The sequence below is a fragment of the Arachis ipaensis genome, chromosome B5 (genome assembly GCF_059453495.1).
Source record: "Arachis ipaensis isolate K30076 ecotype BB chromosome B5, ASM5945349v1, whole genome shotgun sequence".
In the NCBI taxonomy this organism is placed as follows: Eukaryota; Viridiplantae; Streptophyta; class Magnoliopsida; order Fabales; family Fabaceae; genus Arachis; species Arachis ipaensis.
Genome location: NC_142440.1, coordinates 131494736 through 131519012, shown reverse-complemented (window position 1 = coordinate 131519012; position 24277 = coordinate 131494736). Strand labels below are relative to the sequence as shown.

The window sequence follows — 24277 nt, the reverse complement described above, 5'->3', positions numbered from 1 at the left end:
CTTCTGGTTCTGGCCTGGGTTGGCCGTCTTGTCGGGCATCCAGATCGGCTAGGAATACTCCGGCCGCATCTCGGGACTTCTTCCTTAGGGCTAGGCTGGTGTTGTCGCATTCGGCTGCGACTTCTCGGTCCCCGTGGATGGTACCGACGGAGCCGTCGTCGGTTCTGAACTTCATAAGGAGGTATTTGGTAAAGATGACTGCAGAGAAGTCATTGATTGTTTTCCTTCCGAGGATCACGTTATATGCTGTGGAGTCTTTTAGGACTACGAATTCAGATAGGATTGTCTTTTTCTGGCTGCTCGTTCCTACGGTGATGGGAAGTGTGATTGAGCCATCTGGTTTGAGAAAGTTGTCTCCGAGTCCCGTGACGCTGTTGCAGTGTGTTTGGAGGTTGTCGTTGTGGAGCCCGAGTTTATCGAAAGCTCCTCGAAAAAGGATGTTTGAGTCTGCCCCGGTGTCTACCAGTATCCTTCGTACTAGTCCTGTTCCGATTCTGGCCGAGATGACGAAAGGGGCATCCTCGGCCGAGGTGCCGTGCTGGCAATCCTCTGGTAAGAAGGTTATCGTGTTGTCGGCCACAGCGGTTGGGGTTTGGTTTCTGACAGCCATTACTTTGAGGTCTTTTTTTATCGTTAGTTTTGACTTACTTGACACGTCTTTGCCTGTGATGACGTTTACTATGATGGTCGGGTCTTCCTTCGGGCTTTCCCTGGGGGGTTGCTTTTGGATTCTTGGGTTACGCCCTTCTCTCTCCGGCGATCTGTCTCTTTCCGCGCGTCTTGGTTCTCTGATGATTTTGGCAAATTCTGGGAGTTTGCCGTCTCGTATGGCTTGTTCGAGGGCGTCTTTAAGGTCAAAACAGTCTTGAGTCTTGTGACCGTAACCTCGGTGGTAGTCACAGTAGAGGGTTTTGTTGCCTCCCGTCCTTTCCTTGAGTTGTCGGGCTTTCGGAATTATATCTCGGTCTGCTATTTAGTGATATATCTCGGTAATTGGTGCTGTTAGGGGCGTGTAATTGGAGAATTTGCCAATTCTCGGTGGTCGGCTTGTATTTGCCGATCTGGGGTGGTCTCTTTGATTCTCTCTGGGTGGTGGGTTTTGGCGAGAAGCCGAGTTGCCGTGTTGGGTGTTGGCGTTTTGCCGTTTGTTGGCGACGACGACCTGGCTGACTTCTTCGTCATTGATGTAATCTCTGGCGACGTTCTGGATCTCGTGCATGGTCCATACTAGTTTGGTGGTGAGGTGTTTGCGAAAATCTTCGTTCATGAGTCCATTGGTTAGGCAAAGGCTTGCGACGAAATCCGTGAGTCCGTCGACCGTCAGGCATTCGTCGTTGAAGCGGTCGAGGTATTTCCTTGTGGATTCTTCTTGTTTTTGCGTGACTCCCAGTAAGCTGATGGGGTGTTTGGCTTTAGTGATTCTGGTTGGGAATTGGGCCATGAATTTTCGTGTCACATCGTGAAAACTGGCTATGGATCCGTTTAGGAGGGCGTTGAACCATTTGATCGCCGGTCCTGCTAGGGTTACCGGGAAGGCTCTGCATCGGACCACGTCGGTCGCTCCTTCCAGGTTCATTCTGGCTTCGAAGACCGTTAGGTGTTCTTGGGGATCTTTGGTTCCATCATACTTCATGTCGGTAGGTTTGTCGAAACCTTTGGGGAGTTTTTCTCTTAAGATTCTTTCTGTGAAGGGTGTAGCTCCCATTATTATATGGTCGTTTCTCGTGCGCTTGGTGTTTCGGTCCCTCCGATCTTCGTCTGAGTAGTGTTGGTAACTCAGATCTCGGGAAGCACTGCGGTTGTGTTTCTTGTTGTATCGCCGTTCTGGTGACTTCTCGTGTCTGTGGTCACGTGAGGCGCTGCGACCGTCTCTTCTGTCGTGTCGTCGGGTTGGCGACCTACCGCGGCGAGACCTTGATCTGGAAGTTGCGTGGCTTCCGTGTTCGTTGTTGTATTTTTCTCTATTGGTCAATTTGCCTTCGAGTTCCTGGACCCGGAGGCAGAGATCCTGGATGATCTGTGCCGCTTTGTCCCTAGCTTTCTCAGGATGTCGTTGGTCCGTGACGACGTGGTCGTTCGTGTGTTGGACAGTACTCGCTATTCTTGCTTGGTTTGTGACCTCCTGGTGTTCTGGGGTTGGGTTAAGCGGTCGGGAGTTATCCTGGCTTGAGGGGGTCTCCTCCAGGACGTCCCCCATTCGGCTTGGCTGGCGCAAGTTCCCCACAGACGGCGCCAATGTACGAGATGTCTCTGGTACGGATTGAAGGGTGGATCGGGAACCTGCGGATCAAGGCTAAAGCCGGGTCGCTTGATTGGAGCAATGTGGGGAGGTACCTGCAAAGACACTCCGACGCTCAAGTCAGAATGGATCTAAGAGGTATAAGGTGTGTGGAATGAATGAATACCTGGAGGGACCTGGGTCCTCTATTTATAGGCGATGGGAGTCGTCTTATCTTGTCCTGTTTGGCTAAGATAAGGGAGGCGTTTGAATTCGAAAGTCGGTTAGGACCTTTAGAGGGCCGGTTTCGGACCTTCTGGAATAGGGAAACGGGTCGAACCCGAGGAACCGGGTTCGGGTTTAGCCTTGGGTCCGGGATCCGTGGACCGGATCCGTAACAATTTATATATTCTCTCTCTTATGAGATTGAACTTATTGAGATAAATAAGGTATTCTTCCTATGATTCTTCATGTTATTTTCTCAGGCAATGATTGTTGGAGGAGTTGATACCGTCACTGTTACCCTTACATGGGCAATGTGTTTGCTTATGAGAAATCCTAATATACTAGAGAAAGCAAAAGAAGAACTTGACACCCAAGTTGGAAACCAGAGATGCATAAAAGAGTCGGATATAAACAAATTGGTATATCTTCAAGCAATAGTCAAAGAGACACTACGGTTGTGTCCGGCAGCCCCTCTTTCAGCGCCGCGCGAATTCACCCAAGATTGCACTTTAGGCGGATACCATATTAAGAAAGGAACTCAGTTAATTACAAATATCTGGAAGATTAACACCAATTCTCACAGTTGGCCATATCCATTGGAGTTCAAACCAGAAAGGTTTCTTACAACTCACAAAGATGTTGATGTTAGGGGTCACCATTTTGAGTTGTTACCATTTGGAAGTGGTAGAAGAATGTGTCCAGGAGTATCTTTTGGCCTTCAAATGGTTCACTTTACTCTGGCTAGCTTTTTACATTCCTTTGAAATCTTGAATCCATCTTCAGAACCTGTTGATATGACTGGAATTCTTGGATTGACTAATGTTAAAGCTACTCCACTTGAGGTTCTGGTTAAACCACGTTTCTCTCCTGACTGTTATGACTTATAATGTTACTATTAGATATGAGATGCTTAATTGGTGTCATTTTGATTATTTTATTCACAAAAATGTTATTTACGTACAAAGCTCAGTTACTAAATCAATTCACGATATATTTGTGTATAAATATATATTATTTTTTTTAATTTATATTATATATTTAATTATTTGATGACTGATTTTTTGTGTATAAGTAGTATTTCTCTTTATTTATTAGTACATATATTTGAGAATCAAATGCCGAAAATCCAGTTGATGGTGAAGCCTAAGAAGCTAGCTGAGCCATGATTCTCCTTATTCTTCTTGATTTTGAGATCATCCGTTTCTTTCAGCCGTTTTTGGTTTGGAAATAGAAATGTAAATGCAACTTGAACCTTGAGAAGATTTTTCTTGCCTATTTTTAAGTCATGTGCTGCCTATTTCCTTTTACAACTGTTAGAAACAAGAGACTAGGAGAGAAATCTGAAAAGTGTATTATTGAAATGTGATCAAAAAAGTACAATATACAAGAGATAGGTGCTAAATGAATCAGAGTAATAAAGGCATAGAATCTTATAATTAATATACAGATATACTATATAAAAATAGACGATACTAATTGATCTAAATTGATGCTAATGATTCTCTAACAACAACTATTTCTCACATAACACACGAACAAAAACAGAAAAAAAAAAGAAACAAAAAACAAAACAAACAAAAAGCAACAACCACAAAACAGAACATAACAGTCAGTGCTCCATGTTGTTTGTTTCACAAGTAATTATTTCCTCCTATTCACCACTCTTATTCTAACTAACCTCTCTCTTTCTCTCTCCCACTGTTTTCTGTTTCTTCTTTCGGTAGAATTTTGTGTTATTATATAAAACTTCTCCGATTGATTCCAATTTGTAAAATTATATTGTAATAATAACCACCTTCTCTCTCCGTTTTCTGTTTTTATTTAGTTAGAATTTGGCGTTATATATAAAAATTGCTTTCATTGATTCACAATTTGCATAATCATATTCTTCTTGCTTCTTATCTCCTATAAATTAAAATCTAAAATACTGAATAATTCTTACTTTATTTATCTTCTTTCAAGCTTCGGTGTTGTTAGTACACATATTTATCATTGAGGATTTTAACTGATACTAAGTAGTGATGAAGGAGGTAAAATTTTCTCGGAAAGGAAAGTGGTGGCGAAACATGATGCACTCAATTCGAAGGTTTTGTGGCGGCCTCACCATTGCCTTCGAGATTCGCCAAACAGGTAAATTTATATGTTTCTTAAATCAATAAATAATAAGTCCAAACAATCTTAAATTGTCTTATTTAACAATTATTATTTGAAAAAGATGAAAATGTAAGAACTATAATATTAATTTGTGTTTCCTAATATGATAACCATTAATTATGCTAAACATTTGTTTATGATTTTTTATTGGTTTATTTAATGTTTACAACGACAATATTTCAGGCCTTTTGAATCTACGGCATGATGTGATGGCATGTGAACATGAAGATATTCGAGTGCTGTGGGAGATGCTGAACGAAAAGGAATTAGACATTGATCAATCTCCTATAAGGAAAACCAAAACCAAAAAGGGGAGTTATTGGCGGTTGTTAAAGTGGGCTAGGTGTGCTTGTCGCTCTTGATTATCTACTGTCGACAATCTATAAAATTTTGACGGTGAAGACAAAACATATATAATATGATAATATAATAATTTTTATAATAATTTAATATAGTGAGGATAAATTTATTAATAAGAATAAATAAATATCTTTAATATTTATTACTTAAAAAAAAAATTAAATTTTAGTGGGAGCGATTGCCCCTTTAGCTTAATCCATGAATCAAACCCTGTTTTCAACCCCCTCTTTTAATCACATTGAAGGCTCCATCTTCTTCTTGTCATTCATTCACTGTGAAGTATTAGTAATGGGTTTTGCTTTTGTTTAGGTAAAATAAGAGGAATAGGTTATGCAAAAGGGTTTTCAGGTAGAGCATGGATCTTTATGCATTTTTGCATTAACTCAAACCAAATGTAAATATTAACCTTATCCACCAATATGATGTAGCAATCAGTTACTCTATATATGGCATCAAGTTTAGTTTAGTTTTATTTTTGTTTTTCTTTTATTTTTTTTCCCTTTTTAAATAGTATGCATATAGTATTACATAATTGGAAGACAAAAAAAAATGACAAAATAATTGAAATTTGTCTTATCTAATATTTATTAATTATCGTTACAACTAATAAATACTAAATAAAATAAATTTTAATTTTTTTTACCATCCTAACATTACTGTTACATAACAAAAATGCAATTTGTGGTGTACTTGCATTGTGTTGGATTAGACCACTTTATGCATCTGTTGGTTTTGGAGATCCATGAACATTATCTTAGATTTTTTGTTGCAAATTAAATTTAAATTTTCTTTGGTTTTGTAGAACTTATTCTGGTTTTTGTAGTTATTTTTATTTTACCAGGTATTAATGAATTAAAATAATTTCCGTAAATAATAAAAAACTGATTTTAACTAGAAATGAACAATTTTTTAAAGCAAATTACTTGAAGACTTTATACTGAGATAAAATGATACTCATTAATTTGTAATTTCTTGATATCAGATAAAAAAAAAAATATTGCATTTCAAATGTCTTATTTTGACTATATATTTTTCTAATATTTATTCTATTATTTTCACCACATTTTTCTTCCCTAACATTGGAGGTCATAGGTTACATAAACATAAAATTTTACAAACTAAGATACAAGAATTTAAGACTAGTCAAATAATCAAAATAAACACATGATAAATAAGGCATCTAAAAATTTTTACCAATAAATTTATATAGGAATTAACTTTGATTCATCTCTAAAAATCAAATTGACTCATATTTGTTCACAAAATTTATATGAAGTTATTAAAACATCAATAACTAAATTTAATTTTCGACTTGAACAAAAATTAACATTCATTTTTTAGATAATTATTAACGTAGTCAATGTAAAAGTGTTAATATGCCATTACATAATTAAATACATATATAAAATTATTTTACAATGTTATTACATAAAAATTAAATTATTAGAATGTGAAAGTGGATCTTATGTAACTTGGTTAAATAATGGACCTATGATCTTTATCACTAGATCCCAATGTGCACGTTGCACTTTGCACCATTTACATTCTTGGTGCATTGTATAATAATTCTCCAATAACTTAATAATCAAAGTATACCATAAACTGTTATTCAACATTAGTTCAAGTAGTTTACATTCACAAAAGGGTTAAAAAAAATAGAGTAAACAGATATAAATTTTTAGAATTGTAATATCCTATCACACAGAGCTTTATATTTAAATTGTAAATTAGAGATGGTGAGGTGTTACGACGTCTAAAAGCAAAATACGTATATATATTTGAAAGATAATTTAACAAGGAACCTTGAAAGAAGGATTGGTAAAACAAAGTTATCGCGTCACACTCGAAAAACGTTAAAAGTAGAAAGCGTAAATTACAGAAAAAGAAGTGAAAGACATATATATAGATATAAAGTTTTAAAAGAGTTATATAACCAGCTCTAGTCTCGATTTGCGAAGCAGAGACCAGTTACAAAATATATACATACAGCCCCAAATTAGCTAACATAAACATAAATCCTGTTTTTTCGAAATCAACCTCTAAGAGGAATATACATGTCAAAATACAAAAGTAGAGAACATATATAAATACATATACTAAGCACAAAATAAAATCCCAAAAGTAGTATTTGCTTTACAGAGAGAATCCAGGACGCTCAGCGAGGTGCGTCATGTCCTGTATCTGAAAACAAAAAAAATTCCCGAAACAGGTAAGAACCAAAAAGTTTCCAGCAGGGTAACAATTTCAAATAGAGACAATATAAAACTATCTAAACCCACTAGGCAATTCTAAACTCCAACAACCAAGATCCAAGCCTAGGGTTATGCTAATCCAAAATAGGATAAACACACTACACACTTCACTATGTTCATAGTCCAAATCTCAAGTTCCTTTAACACTCATCTTAGCCTGTCTCTTTTCAATTCAATACCACAGAATTTCGGTATTAATTTCAGCAGAAGCAATCACAATTTATAGGATGCAAACATCATTAATAACAGATATAACATATACAACAATTAGCAATTAAACAGAGATATACACGTAGGCAAACCAAAATAATGCACACTCAAAAAATTTCACATAAATGCATATAATGTATGCCTGTCCTACTGGCCATGAACTCACGTGTTGATTACATGTCAGAACTTGATACATCCGGTAGTTAACCTGGACATTGTCTCTCTGTCGTGTATCTCGATGAGGAATAAAATAATCTGGACTTCATCAAAGCCTGTCTAAAAAGGATAGTGCCCGCCCTTACACCTCTCACTAGAGGCAATGCTATCCAGGATGCGTGCCCGGCCACCCTTACAACCAGAGAGAGCCACGAAACAAGCGGGATTAACCATCGTCCTTATTTTGGCATAACTCAACTCAGTGCACAAGCGGGATTCACCATCGTCCTTGCCACGTCGTTGCCAAGAGTAATCATCAGTTCAGTATGCATGTGGGAACGACCCTAGCCCTTACCAGCACAAGTATGTAAGCGGGAATGACCCCGGCCCTTGCCAGCACAAGTATTTCAGATCTCATTCAGTGCACAATAATGTCTTTACCCAGCAAGTACATTGGACATAAGCCTTCATCAATAATCATTCACTTTGATCAACAATCTCATCCAAAATATCGATTTAATCCAATCCATGTGTTCACACTCATTCCGAGAACTAGAAACTAGTTATCGAACTTTAAACAAGGTTACAGAGGTGAAAAAGCATACTGAATAGGAAAAAAATAGTTGAAAACAATATTTCTTGAAAAATAGGACAATCGTGCGTACACATGCCTTGTGCGTAGGCACGAGCCTCCCTTTTGTACGGATGTGCGGAACGCGCACGAAAAAGATTCATTTCTGGAATGCAAGTTGTGTGTGCACATAGTATACGCACAAAACTCTTTCAATTTTGTAGCACCCCTCGTGCATACGCATACGCACGACCTCAATTTTCTGCAACTTTTGCAGAATTTAGTTTTTAACCATAAACTTCAAACGCGCATAACTTTTTTGTTAAAAATCATTTTCCATCTGTTCTTCGAATGTTATAAACTAAACAGACCCAATTTGAAGGTCTGAGAACCAATTTATAGCCCGTCGAAGTTGGTTAAAAATTTGTGTTTACAAATTTTCAAAAGATCAACTATTTCATCTACTCCCTTATCCAATTCCTATCAAAACAGTCCCAAAACATTCCCTCACAACTTGTTACCAATTTATAACCATTCCAACTTATATATATATATATATATATATATAATTCATCAAATTATTCATTTACAACACAACAAGCAATACTTATACATCCAAAATTCACACATTCACACTAAAAATCACTCATCATCATCATTATTTTAACATATTGCAACAAGGTAACACCACTACTTACTTTGACTTACCATATAGGGAATATCTCACCCTATCTTAGCTTCTAGCCCAATTTCAATATCAATTTCCATCATAATCAAGCATACCATAACCCATATTCAATTAAGCTCATTCATATATACATTCACATCACTCAATAACTACTAAATTCACAATTTGCAACCAATTAACACAACATCAACCAATTCCATTCAATCCTATTTTAGGGACAATTAACCTAGGCATTCACATAATCTTACATAATGCCTACTTAAAACTCAAACCCGTACCTCTAAGATGGCGGTTTTCCCAACACTTTGATTTTCTCTGTGCCACTCCAACCTCTACCAATTCCACACCAAAGTGATCCTTGAATTTAATCCCGCACCAAAATGCACCAAGCTAGTTCTGTTTCACTCCAAATTCAATCCAAACAAGCTCTATTCCATCTAATCACAAAATTTTCACATAATTCAACTAGGTTTTCATATATAGTGGAAAAAATTAGGAGATTAAGATTCTTTACCTTGTCTTACCCAACCCTGAGTTGAAACTCTATTAGAACTCAATATTGAACATCCCCTAAATATAAAAAATTTGAAATTTTCTCAATACCGAAACCAAAAATGTGAAATGGAAGAGGATAGCAAACTGGACAAGAAATTAAAAGTTTCTTACCACAATATTCAAATAGAATTGAAGAAGGATCCGAGACGAACGCGTGACTACAAACGGCTTGTCTCGAAAGTTATGAGCAATTGAAGAGGAGAATAAATAGTGTATTCAAGGGTTTGCTCTCATCTCCCTCTTTTCTATTTCAGCTTCTCTCTATGAAATGGGAGGCATTGGTGCTGAATTGGCCAAGTGTGGAAGGTGTTATGAGTCATTGGCCTCTTTAGGCGTTTTCTTCATATGCAAAGAACCACCTATAGGATTGTCTAGAGACATTTTGGCCATATCAAATAGTCCTTCATAGAAAATATGCACCCTGATCTAGTCTGAGAACATGTTAGGAGGACACTTCCTGAGCATCAACTTGTACCTTTCACAGGCTTCATAGAGGGACTCACTATCTCCCTGCATAAAGGTCTGAACATCTGTCCTCAGCTTAGTCAACCTCTGAGGAGGAAAGAACTTGTTAAAAAACTTATTAACTACCTTGTCCCAAGTGTCCAAGCTCTCCTGGGACTGAACATCAAGCCACTGCTTTGCCCTATCCCTCACAGCAAATGGGAAGAGCATTAGCTTATAAACTTTAGGATTTACTCCATTAGTTTTCACAATATCACATATCTGCAGGAAGTTGGCGATGAACAGATTTGGATCCTCCTGTGGGAGTCCATGAAACTGACAATTTTGTTGCACCAGAGTAATCAATTATGGCTTCAGCTCTAAATTATTTGCACCAATGGGAGGTACTGCAATACTGTGCCCATAAAAATAAGGAGTTGGGGCAGTGTATGAGCCCAGGATCCTTCTAGGTTGCTCATTTCCATTCGGATCCATGGTGAGCTTCTTCCTGTTTTTGCACACACAAATGAAAAACAAAGAAAAGTGGGAATTACTACGTCAGAGTGCAAAGAATTCCTAGTGAGGTATCCTATGTAAAAATAAATAAAATAAAACAAAGTAAACAATTAAGCCTCAAATTTTGAAAATTAATAAGGAAAAGTAGTTAACAATTTTTTAAAATTAAACAATAGACAATAATAGTGTTTTCGAAAATTGCAAAAAAAGAAAAATCACAACGGGACACCAAACTTAAGATAAAAAATTAAGAAAAAATTTTAAATAAAATAAAACTTAAATTTCAAAAATTTAAAGAGAAATAAACAAACAAAACTAAGAAAAATACCTAATCTGAGCAATCAAACAACTGGTAATTTTCAATCACCGTCAATCCCCGGCAACAGCGCCAAATACTTGGTACGGATTTTGAGAATATCCACAACTGAACCGGCAAGTGCATCGAGTCGTCCAAGTAATACCTCAGGTAAGTGAGGGTCGATCCCACGAGGACTGATGGACTGAGCAACAATGGTTGACTGATTGGTTTAGTTAGGCAGATAGGAAAGTTAGTTTTGTGGTTTTCAAAAGCATTAAGCTGTAGCTCAAGAGTAAAGAAAGCAATTAAGAGAATTAGTGAGAAATCAATAAGAGAACGCAGCTAACGTTTCGGAGATGTTTACTTTTTCAGATCAAGTTTTCTTACCAACTATTTTAATCATGCAAGATTCATTTCATGGCAAACTGTAATTGACTAAACCCTAATCCCTTAGTGTTTTAGTCTCCTCTAACCTTCATCAACCACCAATTCCTTAGTCACTTGATTACGATTAGAGGGTTAAGTTCAAATCTACTTTATGGCCACAAAAACCTAATTACCCAAAGCTAAATGGATTATATGTCACGTATCCAGATTAGTTTAAGTAATTAGCAATTTAGGAGGAATTTACTTCCAAGCTGTGTTCAGGTGAGAGACCTCTCCCAAGGGTCATAAGAACGCATCTAGAATAAGGGTCATAAAATGAAGAACAAAAGTAATCCTTGAAACTAAATCAATACATTAATTAAGATAGAAAGTAATAGTCTTAATCCATAGAAATAAATAGAGCTCCTAACCTTAACCAAGAAGGTTTAGTGGCTCATGACTTATAGAGAAAACAAGGGTTCTGAAAAGTGTAATGTGCGGAAGTGCGAAGATCCCCTGAAGGGTGAATCTTTTCCCTTTTATATCTAACCTAATTTCATTTGAAATTAAAATAAGATATTAAATCCTAAAACTAAAAGATATTGTTTGTAAATAAAAATTACAAAAATAAAGGATAAGATAACTAATAAAAGCTAAATCCACTAGAGATGCTCCAAAAGTGTGGGCTTGGCTCGGATTGCCTGGCACTAAACGCCAGTTAGGCGTTTAGCACCCCAAAGAGGCAGCAACATTTCTGGTTTGTGAGGCTTGTTGGTGCTAAACACCAGTTGGGCATTTAGCGCCCAAAGAGACAGCTTCACATCTTTTTGCACAAAACTCTGCCAAATTACTCTGAATTTCACCTGAAATCATAAAAACCCTAAAACAACTCAAAGTAACATCCAAAGAGGATTTTTGCATTAAAATATATTAAAACTTAGTAAATTCTAACTAAAAATGGCTAGAAAATAAGGGAAAAATCAGTACAAGATGCTCACATATCACAACCCTTTATTAATTTAGTTAACACTTCGCAAAACCCTTCCAATGTCCCCTCTATTTATTTAACAGACTCATTCTCATTCTAAGACTTAAAAGCTTACTAACAGACCTCAAACAAGTGTAAGGGAGGTTTGGAAAGCTAGATAATTTGTTTAGTATGCAAAAATCCCACTTTTAGCCAAAACAGGGGGGTCTCGCGTACGCGAGCTTATGGCCGCGTACGCAAGAGGGCAAAACAGAAGGAACTTCTTGTTAGCGGGTGCCGCCTACGTACGCGAGCGTTCGATTTTAGCAGGTCCGCGTACGTAGGACTATGTCCACGTACGTGAAATATCAAGGCAGTGAGAAATTCCCGCATCGCATGTGCATGCTCGCGTACGCGACTCCTCCTTTTTCTAAAAAAGTTGCTAAGTTACAGAATTTCAAAATTTGACACCAAACTTCAAACGCGCATAACTCTTTCGTTTTAAATGATTTTTCATTCCTTATTTAAACGACACAAATTTTATGGACTCAATTTTCATTTGAAATAAGTTTGACAAAATTTGAGGGTCTGGAAGTTGAGTTATAGCCCGCTGAATTCGGTCAAAAATCAAGTTTCTCCAAAAACCCAAAAACCTCTTTTCTTTCCAAATTCTCAATTTCAAGTCAAAGTTTTTATAATCAAAACAATACCAAAACTCCCTAAACATACTCACTTACCTTCCAACCACCTCACCTCACACAAACACCAAATTTTTCTTCCTTCAATCATTCAACAATTCCATATACGCATTCAACAATTTTCTCACCCAATTAAACAATCAACTATATTTCATATACATCAATTTATATTCATCACAACCATCATCAAACAACACATTTTCATAATAAACTCAACATTACCACCAAAGCTATTAACCATTAACAAGCTCACATAATCTAACTTACCCTATGGTCAACTAGCCTAAGTTTTCACGTAAAATTATACATTATCTACGAGAAATTAAAATCATACCTTGGTCGATTCTTCCCTAATGCTCGAACACCCCAAAAGTCCTCAATTCACAAGCTCCAAGCCTTCACCACAAGGATTCTTAGCACCCAACACCCAACTCAAGCTTCCAACTCTATCAATTTGGTTCTAATACACATATATACAATCTAATTCCAAACCAACATCACTAAAATCAATATAGGGTTTGCTAATTTAATAATTTCACAAGGGTTAGAGGTCTTTTACCTTACCGACAGATGTTTGAGACAAAACCCAGCAAGCCCACAAGGCTAATTCACTCCTAAAACACTAAATTACATAATCTCTCAAAATCAAAACTTCAAATATTGAAATTGTAAGGAGGATGGATGAGCAAGAAATAGATAGTTACTTACCACTTTGTTTGATGGATTTTGTAGTTCGATGCGGTAGTCGCATGGCTGCAGACAGTACAGCGATCGGAGTTTCGGATTGAAAGATATTGAAGATTGAAATCAAGAGTGGGTTAGGGTTCTTGTTTTTTCCCCTTTCCCCAAAGTTTCAGCGTGATTCCCTTATGTGTGGGAGGAAAGAGCTGAGCTCTTTCATTAACATGTTAGTAAGTTGGGCCTTGGGCCCAATATGGGCCTGGTTCAACCGGTTTCACCTGTTTAGCCCAATTTTGGGCCAAAATCTTTAAAATTAGTGTTAAAATTTATATTTTAATCATTTTTATTTCCCTAAACTATAAAATTAATTTTTATAATTTCTTTAATAATAATTAATTTATTGGCTAATAATTTATTAATTTTGTGGGTTCACATCCTACCCCCCCAATTTTTACGCCATTGAAAATATCGTTCACCACACGAGTTCATGAGAGTAATCCTTAACTCAACATATAGTAGTCTTGAGGTCTTTCCAATCTGCGCGCTTCTGCTGCCACACTCTGTTTTATTTATCTCTCGGAATTTGAATATTCGTCCCATGCTAACAAAATCTGCTTAAACTCTGCAGGCTCTAACAGTAATACCTTACGCGGTAGAACTAAGTTTTGTTCTAAGTTGATCTTCTCGAATCCTAATTTGTCATTTCTGTCTTAGGTATGAATAAATGCAACGTCTCTATGTGTCTTATAACTTAATTAAAATTCAGTTACTAGTTTCATGATAACCTCCACCTCGTTGCGACTGATCGGCATCCTGAGTCCTCCCACGTAGACAATATCGGGAGATATGTCCTAATTCCCCACAATGGTAACATGGACTTGACCCATTCCTGCGAGGCTTGTCGGGATGGTAGCTCCCATTCCTTTTGAAGTCTTGACCCTTTGGTGCCAAATTCTGATTGTGCTCCTTCCGGTGGAACTCTTGACTATCACTCTCTGCCATAGCAGACTTTCTTGAACATTCCTCAGCAACCTTACTCTTGTTTACTAACTCTGAAAAGGTTCTGATCTCCATTGGTCCTATTGTACTCAGAATATCACTCATAATTCCACCTTCGTACTTTATGCACTTCCACTTTTCAAAATCCCCCGGAACCCCCTGACAAATCTTAGAAAAATGACATAGCTCCTCAAATTTATTTGTGTATTCAGCGACAGACATTGAACCCTACTTCAACTGTAGTAATTCAAGCTCCTTGGCTATCCTGACGGAGTTAGGAAAATACTTCTTATAAAATTCAGATTGAAAGGTGCCCCAAGGTATCGCAAAATTGTCTCACTGCAGAAGACGACGTGTTTCCTGCCACCAATACTGCGCTTCACCCATCAGCTGATATGTGGCAAGTTCAACATACTGATCCTTAGGTACCTGTTGCACTTGCAAGGCTCTTTCCATAGCCTAAAACCAATATCTACCTCCGTGGGGTTCGTCGTTCCTCTAAAGATTGGTGGGTTTACTTTCAGAAAGATTGCTAAAGTCATTGGCCCGTTTTCTCCATTACCGCCATTCCTATTACCAGCTTGATTCCCTAACGCTGTGGTCGTGGCCTGCATAGCAGCAGCCATGTTCTCCAGGGCCGTTATGAAGTTTGCGGGTTTATTTTCAGTAGTCTCGAGTCCCTCACTACCACTCTGACCTCCCCCTCGACCATGTCTCATCCACGAGTCGTCATTTGGCTCCTGTTCACACCAAATAAGTGATATCAAGGTGATCAGTTTCAATATCTCAAGTCTAGTACTTCAAAGTCCCAAATACATACTCATGAACAAATATTTCACATGTATCAGTTAGATATCCTACTCAGCATATACAGACACTCAGAGTATGTCCAGAAGCATAGTCAGTCCATCTCTCAGGCTCTACATGAACGAACTGCTCTGATACTATAATGTAACACCCTACCACACAGAGCTTTATGCTTTAGTTCGTAAAATAGAGGTGGTATGCTATTACAACATTTAAAATAAAATATATACGTAGATATAATTGAAAGAATTTGTAACTAGGAGCCTTGAAGAAAAGTTTAAGCAAAAACCGTAAAAAGAAAAGCGCATCATACTCAAAAACGTAAAACCGAGTCAACAGAAAATGATAAGACATGAAGATATACAGAATAGAGTACCAAAATAACAGAATATCAAACCCCTGACTCGACCTGCGAAGCCAAGGCCGGCCAAAGAATATTTACACACACACACACACATACACACACACACACACACACACACACACATATATATATATATATATCCCAAATATCCCAAAACACAATTGACACCTGTTTCTCCAAAGTATCCTCTAAGAGGTATGATATCCAAAATACATAAAAGGAAAGTCTAAGTACATATATAACATAGCCTAAGACAAAATGTAGAATCCCCAAAAGAACCAACTCCGCTTGCTCAGGAAACTCCAGACGCTCAGCAAGGTGCCTCTCGACCTGCATCTGAAAAATGACAACATATGTATGGAATGAGAACTGAAGGTTCTCAGCATGGTAAAGGTGCCAACGTACATAATATATAAGGTCCAGAGGCAATCCTAGAAGTCCGACACTCAAAATTAAACTTAAAGGAATAAGGTAAACCACGATTTAGGTAAACTATCAAAGGTTTCCAAGTTATAAACCTAATTCTAACTTAACTCTTCTCTTAATGCTTCCTCCAACCCTTCGAAACATCGATGGAACTACCCTCGTCACTCCTTCGCCAGACAAAGGGTATGTCAATTGCACACACATACAATACAGATAAGGAAAACACAAATAGAATGCAGTTACAGCAAGTAGAACATATAGCAAATAAGCATAGATATTCAAACCTAAGTAATACAAACTCAAACAAGACAAACAAATCATATGATGTATGCCTTTTCTACTAGCTGTGAGCTCACGTATCAGTTACTTTTCCAGAACTTGATACACCCGGTAGCTAACCCAGATATCGTCTCTATCTCTGACATGTCTCCACACTCTTGGGATATAGTCCCCGTCATATTCTTAGGATATAGTGCCCGCCACACTCATGGGATATGGTGCCCATCGCATTCTCTGGGATAAAGTGTTTCCACACTCTTGGGATATAGTGCCCGTCACATTCTTGGGATACATTGTCTGACACAGTTTCTAGGGTAAAGTGCTCCCACACTCTTGGGATATAATGCCTGTCACACTCTTGGGATATAGTGCCTGACACACTCATGGGATATAGTGCCCGATACACTTTACAAACAAAGAGAATATATAGAAATACTCATCATCAATCACCATCAATCATATATTCCTCAATATCAGCCGATCATCATAAAGTTAGCCTTCATTCATAATAGTCTCAATATTCTACACTTCCTCAATCAACCAACCCTTCATTAATTCAGTTAACAATTCGCAAAACCCTTCCAATGTCCCCTCTATTTATTTAACAGACTCATTTTTATTATAAGGCTTAAAAGCTTACTAACGGACCAAAAACAAGTGTAAGGGGGGTTTGAAAGCTAGAAAATTGGTTTAGTATGCAAAAACCCCACTTTTAGCCAAAACAGGGGTCTCGTGTATGCGAGCTTATGGCCGCGTACACTAGAAGGCAAAACAAAAGGAACTTCTCACGTAGTGTGTGCCGCCTGCGTACGCGAGTGTTCGATTTTACCAGCTCCACGTACGTGGGACTATGTCTGCATACGTGAAATATTAAGGCAATGAGAAATTTCCGCATCGCGTGTGCATGCTCGCGTATGCGACTCCTCCTTTTTCTCAAAAAGCTGCTAAGTTGCAGAATTTCAAAATTTGACACCAAACTTCAAACGCACATAACTCTTTCATTTTAAATGAGTTTTCATCCATTCTTCGAACGGCATAAACTTCACGGACCAATTTTCATTTGAAATAAATTCGACAAAATTTGGAGGTCCAAAAACCGAGTTATAGCCCGCTGAAATTGGTAGAAAATCAAGTTTCTCCAAAAACCCCAAAACCTCTTTTCTTTCCAAATTCTCAATTTCAAGTCAACATTTTTATAATCAAAACAACACTAAAACTCCCCAAACATACCTCACCTCACACCAACACCAAATTTTTCTTCCTTCAATCATTCAACAATTTCATATACGCATTCAACAATTTCGTCACCAAATTAAACAGGCAATGACACTTCATATACATCAATCTATCTTCATCACAACCATCATCAAACAACACATTTTCATAATAAACTCAACATTACCACCAAAGCTATTAACCATTAACAAACTCACATAATCCAACTTATCCTACGGCCAACTAGCCTAAGTTTTCACGTAACATTACATATTATCTACAAGAAACCAAAACCATCCCTTGGCCGATTCCTCCCTAATGCTCAAACACCCCAAAAGTCCTCAATTCACAAGCTCCAAGCCTCCACCTCAAGGATTTTCAGCACCCAACACCCAACTCAAGCTTCCAAGTCCATCAATTTGGTTCTAATGCATATATATACAATCTAATTTCACACCAATCACTAAAATTAATATAGGGTTTACTAATTTAACAATTTCAAAAGGGTTAGAAGTTTCTCACCTTTTCGACGGATGTTTGGAATAAAACCCAGCAAGCCCACAAGGCTAATTCACTCCTAAAACACCAAAATCACATAATCTCTCAAAATCAAAACTTTAAATGTCAAAATTGTAAGGAGGATGGATGAGAAAGAAATAGCTAGTTACTTACCATTTTTGGTGGATTTTGTTGAGCTCGATACGGTGGTCACGTTGCCCGGATGGTGCGGCGATCGGAGCTCCAGATTGAAAGATATTGAAGATTAAAATCAAGAGTGGGTTAGGGTTCTTATTTTTCTCGCTTTTCCCAAAGTTTTCAGAATGATTCTCTTATGTTTGAGGGAGGGAAGAGCTGAGCTCTTTCATTGGCATGTTAGTGGGTTGGGCTTTGGGCTAATATGGGTCCGGTTTAATCGATTTTGCCCGTTTGTTTCAATTTTGGGCTAAAATCTTTAAAATTAGTGTTAAAATTCATATTTTAATTATTTACTTTTCTAAACTATAAAATTTAATTTTTTAAATAATAATTAATTTATTGACTAATTATTTATTAATTTCGTAAGTTTCACAAGCAACACAACAGAATCCTATGAAAATAACATGGTGCTATTCATAGAAACTAGTTATTCTAACGGGCTTGTTTCTTGTGTGGTATTTTATCCATACTTTAATGCCATAAGAGTTGTCTTCTATTTTATGTTGGTGATTTATTTAAGTCTTGATAGTACCTATATTAACTCAAAGTGTGAGATTTCTCTTTTTTGTGTTGGCATATAACAAGGATCATTTACAATAAACTAGTGGATCATTTGAAATAGAAATCTAGAGGAAAGATATATGATGGTTGTTTGGATAGATGACACTCGTAGTGTTGTTGAGGGGAGGCCTTATGTTGGCTATATGTTGCTGCTGGAAGACTATGTGATTTGAGAAGGAGCTCTATGGAGTTTTTTTTTTCCAAAGAGGTGTTGGTGTTGCTGGTGTTGGCTTCTTTGTTTGTTTTGATTTTTTTTTTGTATTGTTTGCTTGAACTATTGGTGTTGTCTGTTTTTTTGTTTGGGTATTTTGGGGTGATTATATAGCCTTGATGGTAATGTCGAATGTAAGACTCAGAAATTTTAGAAAAATCTTATTAAGAGCTAATTTTGATTTATTTATTCATTAAGTACTTTAATCTTAGAAATTATTTTATTAAAGATAATTAAAGCAAATTTTGATTAATTGAGTTTAAAGTAATTTAAGGTTTTATCTAATTTTATAATTAACGAATCATTTTCTATATTTAAATTATAAATTTTAGTAAATGTAAAATAATAAGAATTTTACGTGATTTGATTTAAATAATTAAGATTTTGTAATTTAATACTTTAATCCTTATAAACAAATAAAATTAATTATATTATTTTATATTTTAAATTATAATATTTAATTAAAAGCTAATCAACAAATTAATAATTAAATAATATCTTTAAAATAATTTTAAAGGATTAATTTAAAAATTAATTTAATATAATATCTCTTAATTTTATTAAAATTTAACAAAACTTCAATTTGTCCAAAAATTTATAATTTTACATTTGTCCCAAATCAAATCCTAATTCTATCCTAACCCCTAACCACCAGCGCCACACCCCCTTTTCTTTAAAGAAACACAGCTTCAGAATAAACAAAAAGAAAAAGAGAAGGGAAATGAAAACAGGGAAAGAGAGAGTGAAATCTGAGAAAACAGAGAGAAAGAGAGGGAAGAGCGCCGGTGGAAGGGGGAAGATGCACCGGAGCTAGTGGGCTGTTCCGCCGCTCTTCGTCGCGGCTAAGGCTGTCGCCGCCGCAGATGCGTCCGTGCCGTTGTGTGTCGTCGTCAGAGGAAGAGGAGCGCGAACCAGAGCCATGCAAGGGAGGAGCAGAGCGCGCGCAGGGGAGAAGCCACCGTTGCCGTCGCATCTTGCCGCCGCTGCCACTGCTGAGGTCACCATCATCGTCCTCACCGCAAGCAGAGTCACCGCCATCCACGGTGGAGCCGAGGACAGAGAGTGCCCGAAGAGAGGAGACTGACGGAGGAAGAGTGCGACGTGAGGAAGGAGACGATGTTTACGTCACTGCCGTCAAATCTCACCACCGCTGCTAGAGCCTCTGGCTGTCGGGACCGCCTTTCTTACCACCGCTGATGAAGCTCATCGAAGTTGCTCGAAGGTTACTATCGCTCTACTTGGTTCTGTTGGAAGCTGCGCTGCTGCGGGTGTGGTTGCCGAAAACTGCCGCCGGAACCCATGTCTTCTAGATTGGTCGGTTAGATGGTATGCAGCAATCGTGTAAGCCTTTGGTTGTTCAAGCTGGAACCTTTTCCAAACAAGTGAGAATAAACAACACTAAGAGGAGTTTGCAAGCTACCCCTAGTATTTCTTATTCGTCAATTTAATCATGATGGTGGATACGGGTTCTGTATCAAGAAGTGTTGGTTCCCCTGTGAATATGATGCCAGCAAAAAAATGATGATGGCCGGTTTGCAAGTGGAGGGTGGAAAAGTGAGGATGGAAGGCTTAGCCGTGGGTATTCAAGCTTCAGATGGAAGAGAGTAACGATGGAGGATTTTTATGATATTAAAACATTAAAGATTGGTGATCATTCAGTATGCTTATTTGGAATATTTGATGGCCATGGTAGTTCTCGTGCTGCAGAGTATTAATATTTGAAAGAGCATCTCTTTGATAATCTCATGAAGCATCCAAATTTTCTTTACTGGTGCCAAATTGGCTATAAGTGAAACGTATCAAGGGACTGATTCTCAATTTCTGGATTCTGAAAAAGACACTTTTCGGGATGATGGCTCTACTGCTTCAACTGCTGTTTTGGTTGATAACCATCTCTATGTTGCTAATGTTGGAGATTCTGGGACTATAATATTGGCTGGTAAAGCAATTGCTCTCTCAGGATCATAAACCAAACAGAAGTGATGAACGGAAGAGGAATTGATGCGTTTAACTACTGAGCTTTGACTAAATTGAGTAGGGGTTTTCTTAAAATCTATTTTACATTACAGAGTTGTTATAAATAGATATTAATGTGAGAAACATATGTCTGTGATTATGATTGTCTTATAAATGTGGTTGTTTGTTGGACTGAATGACTGGCTGCATGATTGCTTGAGTAGTTTGTGATGGCTAAAAAGAAATTAGTTTGAAAGTTTATTTAGTTGATTATCATGAAAAATGGTTTTCTTGGTTTTGAAGCTATTTTTGATAATGTAAATGAATCAGCTTTGGAAATGATTTGGAATATGAAACTGAATTAATTTTGGAAACGGTTTAATTTTGAGTTAGTCTGACTTTATAAATGATTTAGTATTTGTGCTGGTTTGATTTTAAAAAGAGATTTATTATTGGCACTGATTCGCTTTGAAAACAATTTGATATTGGAACTGGTTGAATTTTGAAAAATGAATGAGATTTGGAAATGGTTGAGAAAAAAGTTTGAGAAATGTTTGGATGGGACCCGAAAAGGGTGGCAGAATCCGAGTTTTAAAGGAGATGCTGCCGAAATTTTATAAAATTAGAAGTTTCATTTAAAGTAGTTATTTTGAAAGGGTTTTAAGTATTATATGATTTAAAATTACCTCATTTATCAAATGAAGAGTTATGTTTTGGATTGGGAATTGTTAGTGAATGAAATGGAAAGAAGGACGATGAAAATTTTCTTTGAAATATGGTTTTTGAATGAATTTGGAAATGAGATTTGGATTGATGAATGATTATGATGTTGAGAATGTTGAGATATGATCTTTGAATTATTCATATGGCTTATGATTTTGAATTATCTGAGATACGAGGTTCCCTGGATAAAGTACCATGGCTTGCCACCACGTGTACCAGGTTAAAAACTCGATACTCTGTTGACCCTACGACGTAAGTGTGACCGGGCACTATATAAATTCCCGGGAATGTTACCCCCATTGAGCAATATTGATTATTTGAGAAAAAGCTATGCATAGACTCTTTGGGATGCACGTCGGGGGACCGTCTAAGGACAATTCAGACTTGTCGGGTTGGCTGGATAACCGACAGATGAGCCTCATCAGCCATAGGACAGGCATGCATCATATACATTTGTATGCTTTGCTTGGGTTTGAACTTGTTTTGGTTTGCCTAATTGCTAAACTGTTCTTAACTGCTACTTGAACTATTTGCTGTAATTGCTACCTACTTGTGCTTTCCTTGTCTGTCTTGCCTGTGTTTGTCCTGACGTGCTACATTTGAGAATGAACTTTGGTGCTGAATTAATGATTGTATTGTTTGATTGCGTGGTTGGTTTCTAATTGAGATTTTCTTATAAGAAAGGAAATGTTTCGGATTTCAATTAGATTAAACATTGTTTCTTTGAAAAAGTTCTGAACGATTACCTACTGATTTTTAAAGGATTCATAAGGCGATGATAATCACTGAGCTTGAAAATAATTTTCTTGTTAAATATCTTCTTATGACAACTTTGAAACTCCGTGGTGAGACCATGTGGTTAGGTTCTCACCCCCCTACAGCTTTACATTTTCAGGAACCGGATGAAGAAGCATTAAGAAGAGTTAAACTGCATTTGGTTTCATATGTTGTTGTATGAATTAGATTATTTTCTTCCCTCGTCTTTGTTATAATTAGTTTGTAAGAGGGATAGGAGTTGTATGTTTTATATGTATATTATATTATAAGATATTATGTAAGGAGTTTTGTATATGAATCTATGCCTGCTTGTATTTTTCTTAAGATAAAGTATTTATTTTCCGGACTTCAAAGAACGCAGCGATACAGTGTCGAGTCACAGGCTCCTATTTAAATATTTAGTATGTAAAGTAGTCATAATACTTCTTGCTATCAGAGTGGCGTAGCCGGAAGCGTGACATTCTAGTAGTGAGGGTGTTACATCGAAAGGTTTATGTAATCGACCATTAAACTTTCCAAAATTTTCCTCCGCATTGGGCCAAGGTTGTAACTTAGCTATCAGAAAAAAAACATTAATCCAACAACTAAAGTAATGCATCTCTACCAATAATTTCATATAGAAATTAACTTTGATTCATGTCTAAAAACCAAATTGACTCATATTTGTTTTCATAAAATCTATATGAAGTTATTAAAACATCAAGAACTAATTTTGATTTTCTTTTAGAACAAAAATTAATATTCATGTTTTCTATGACTATTGATGCAGTTAATGTGAAACTGTTGATGTAGCATTACATAATTAGATACATTGTAAAATTAATGTTACTCTGATGGTTTATGCATACAAATTTGGGCTCAACCTGACCAATCTTAGTCTTTATTGCATTGAGAATGTCAACATGATTATAAGTTTTAATTGTATCAGGGCCTAATCCAGCATTTTGGAGTAGGCTTTAGATGTGCAACCTATTTTTAATAGTTATGACCAATCCAAAATATTAAATTTGGTTTGAAAATAAAAAAAAGTATAATATTTTCATGACTAATTCCACAATACGAAGCATATAAGAAAATATGAAACATGTTTCATAACAAAAATGAGATAGAAAAAGTTTCCTATTCAAATGGTCACATAGAGAACAATGGTAATGGTCAAGTAGTGCAACATGGATGGAATTGAAACAACCATACAGCCTCTATAAAATAGTCATTGACTAAATATGTGGTTAACCATAGGTGAAACAAAATTGAAGATCAGAATAATCTCAGAAGAATTTTACAGACTTAAATTAGGTGAAGATCTTAAAAGTTCTGGTTAGTAGAGGATGACACTACCACAAGAATTTACATTTAACTTTTTTGTTATATCAGGTATAATTAGGGAGATAATATTTGGTATTTTATTTTGTTGCTGTTTGTTGCTCTACCAATGGATTTTGAGGTTTCATGAAGCTAAAGGTGAGAGGAACTATTCCTCCTCATTCGACATGAAACTCACTTTTGTGTCCCTATAATACAGATAATGTGGTGAAATGCATTACCTTTGTTTCAAAAACTTGAATTTTAACATTCCTCAATTTGGGCCACTTAAAAATTTAACCTCCCTACTCACTCATTAATGGACAACTCTTTTCTTATAATATATCAGAATCCAATACCAGATATAAATTAAGAAGTTCTACACTAATCTTACTGCTACAAAAAGCCAGATACATTTGCAAGAAAATATATCAATAAATAAGTCAGCCTACCAAGGATGACATTGTCACCGGCCGGGCAGAATCTGCTGTGGGAAACAAAAGCTAAAAAATAATTGGAATGATCAATATTAGGAAGATATTCTATAAAGTATATTATTTAACTTCATATAAAGGAGGAGAAAATAAACTCAATTCACTTAG

At 36.7% G+C, this 24277-nt stretch overlaps 1 protein-coding gene and 1 pseudogene across 1 annotated transcript; both read left to right on the top strand.

The window, feature by feature from the left end:
* The first annotated feature begins 4464 nt into the window (after positions 1 to 4464).
* On the top strand, positions 4465 to 4959 carry LOC148565807 (uncharacterized). Its single transcript, XM_088487240.1, has 2 exons — positions 4465 to 4573; positions 4781 to 4959. Exons 1-2 carry the CDS (start codon positions 4465 to 4467, stop codon positions 4957 to 4959), a joined length of 288 nt encoding a protein of 95 aa, XP_088343366.1.
* A 15154-nt stretch (positions 4960 to 20113) lies between these two features.
* LOC107642031 (putative protein phosphatase 2C 76 pseudogene) lies at positions 20114 to 20919 on the top strand (annotated as a pseudogene).
* Positions 20920 to 24277: the final 3358 nt, after the last annotated feature.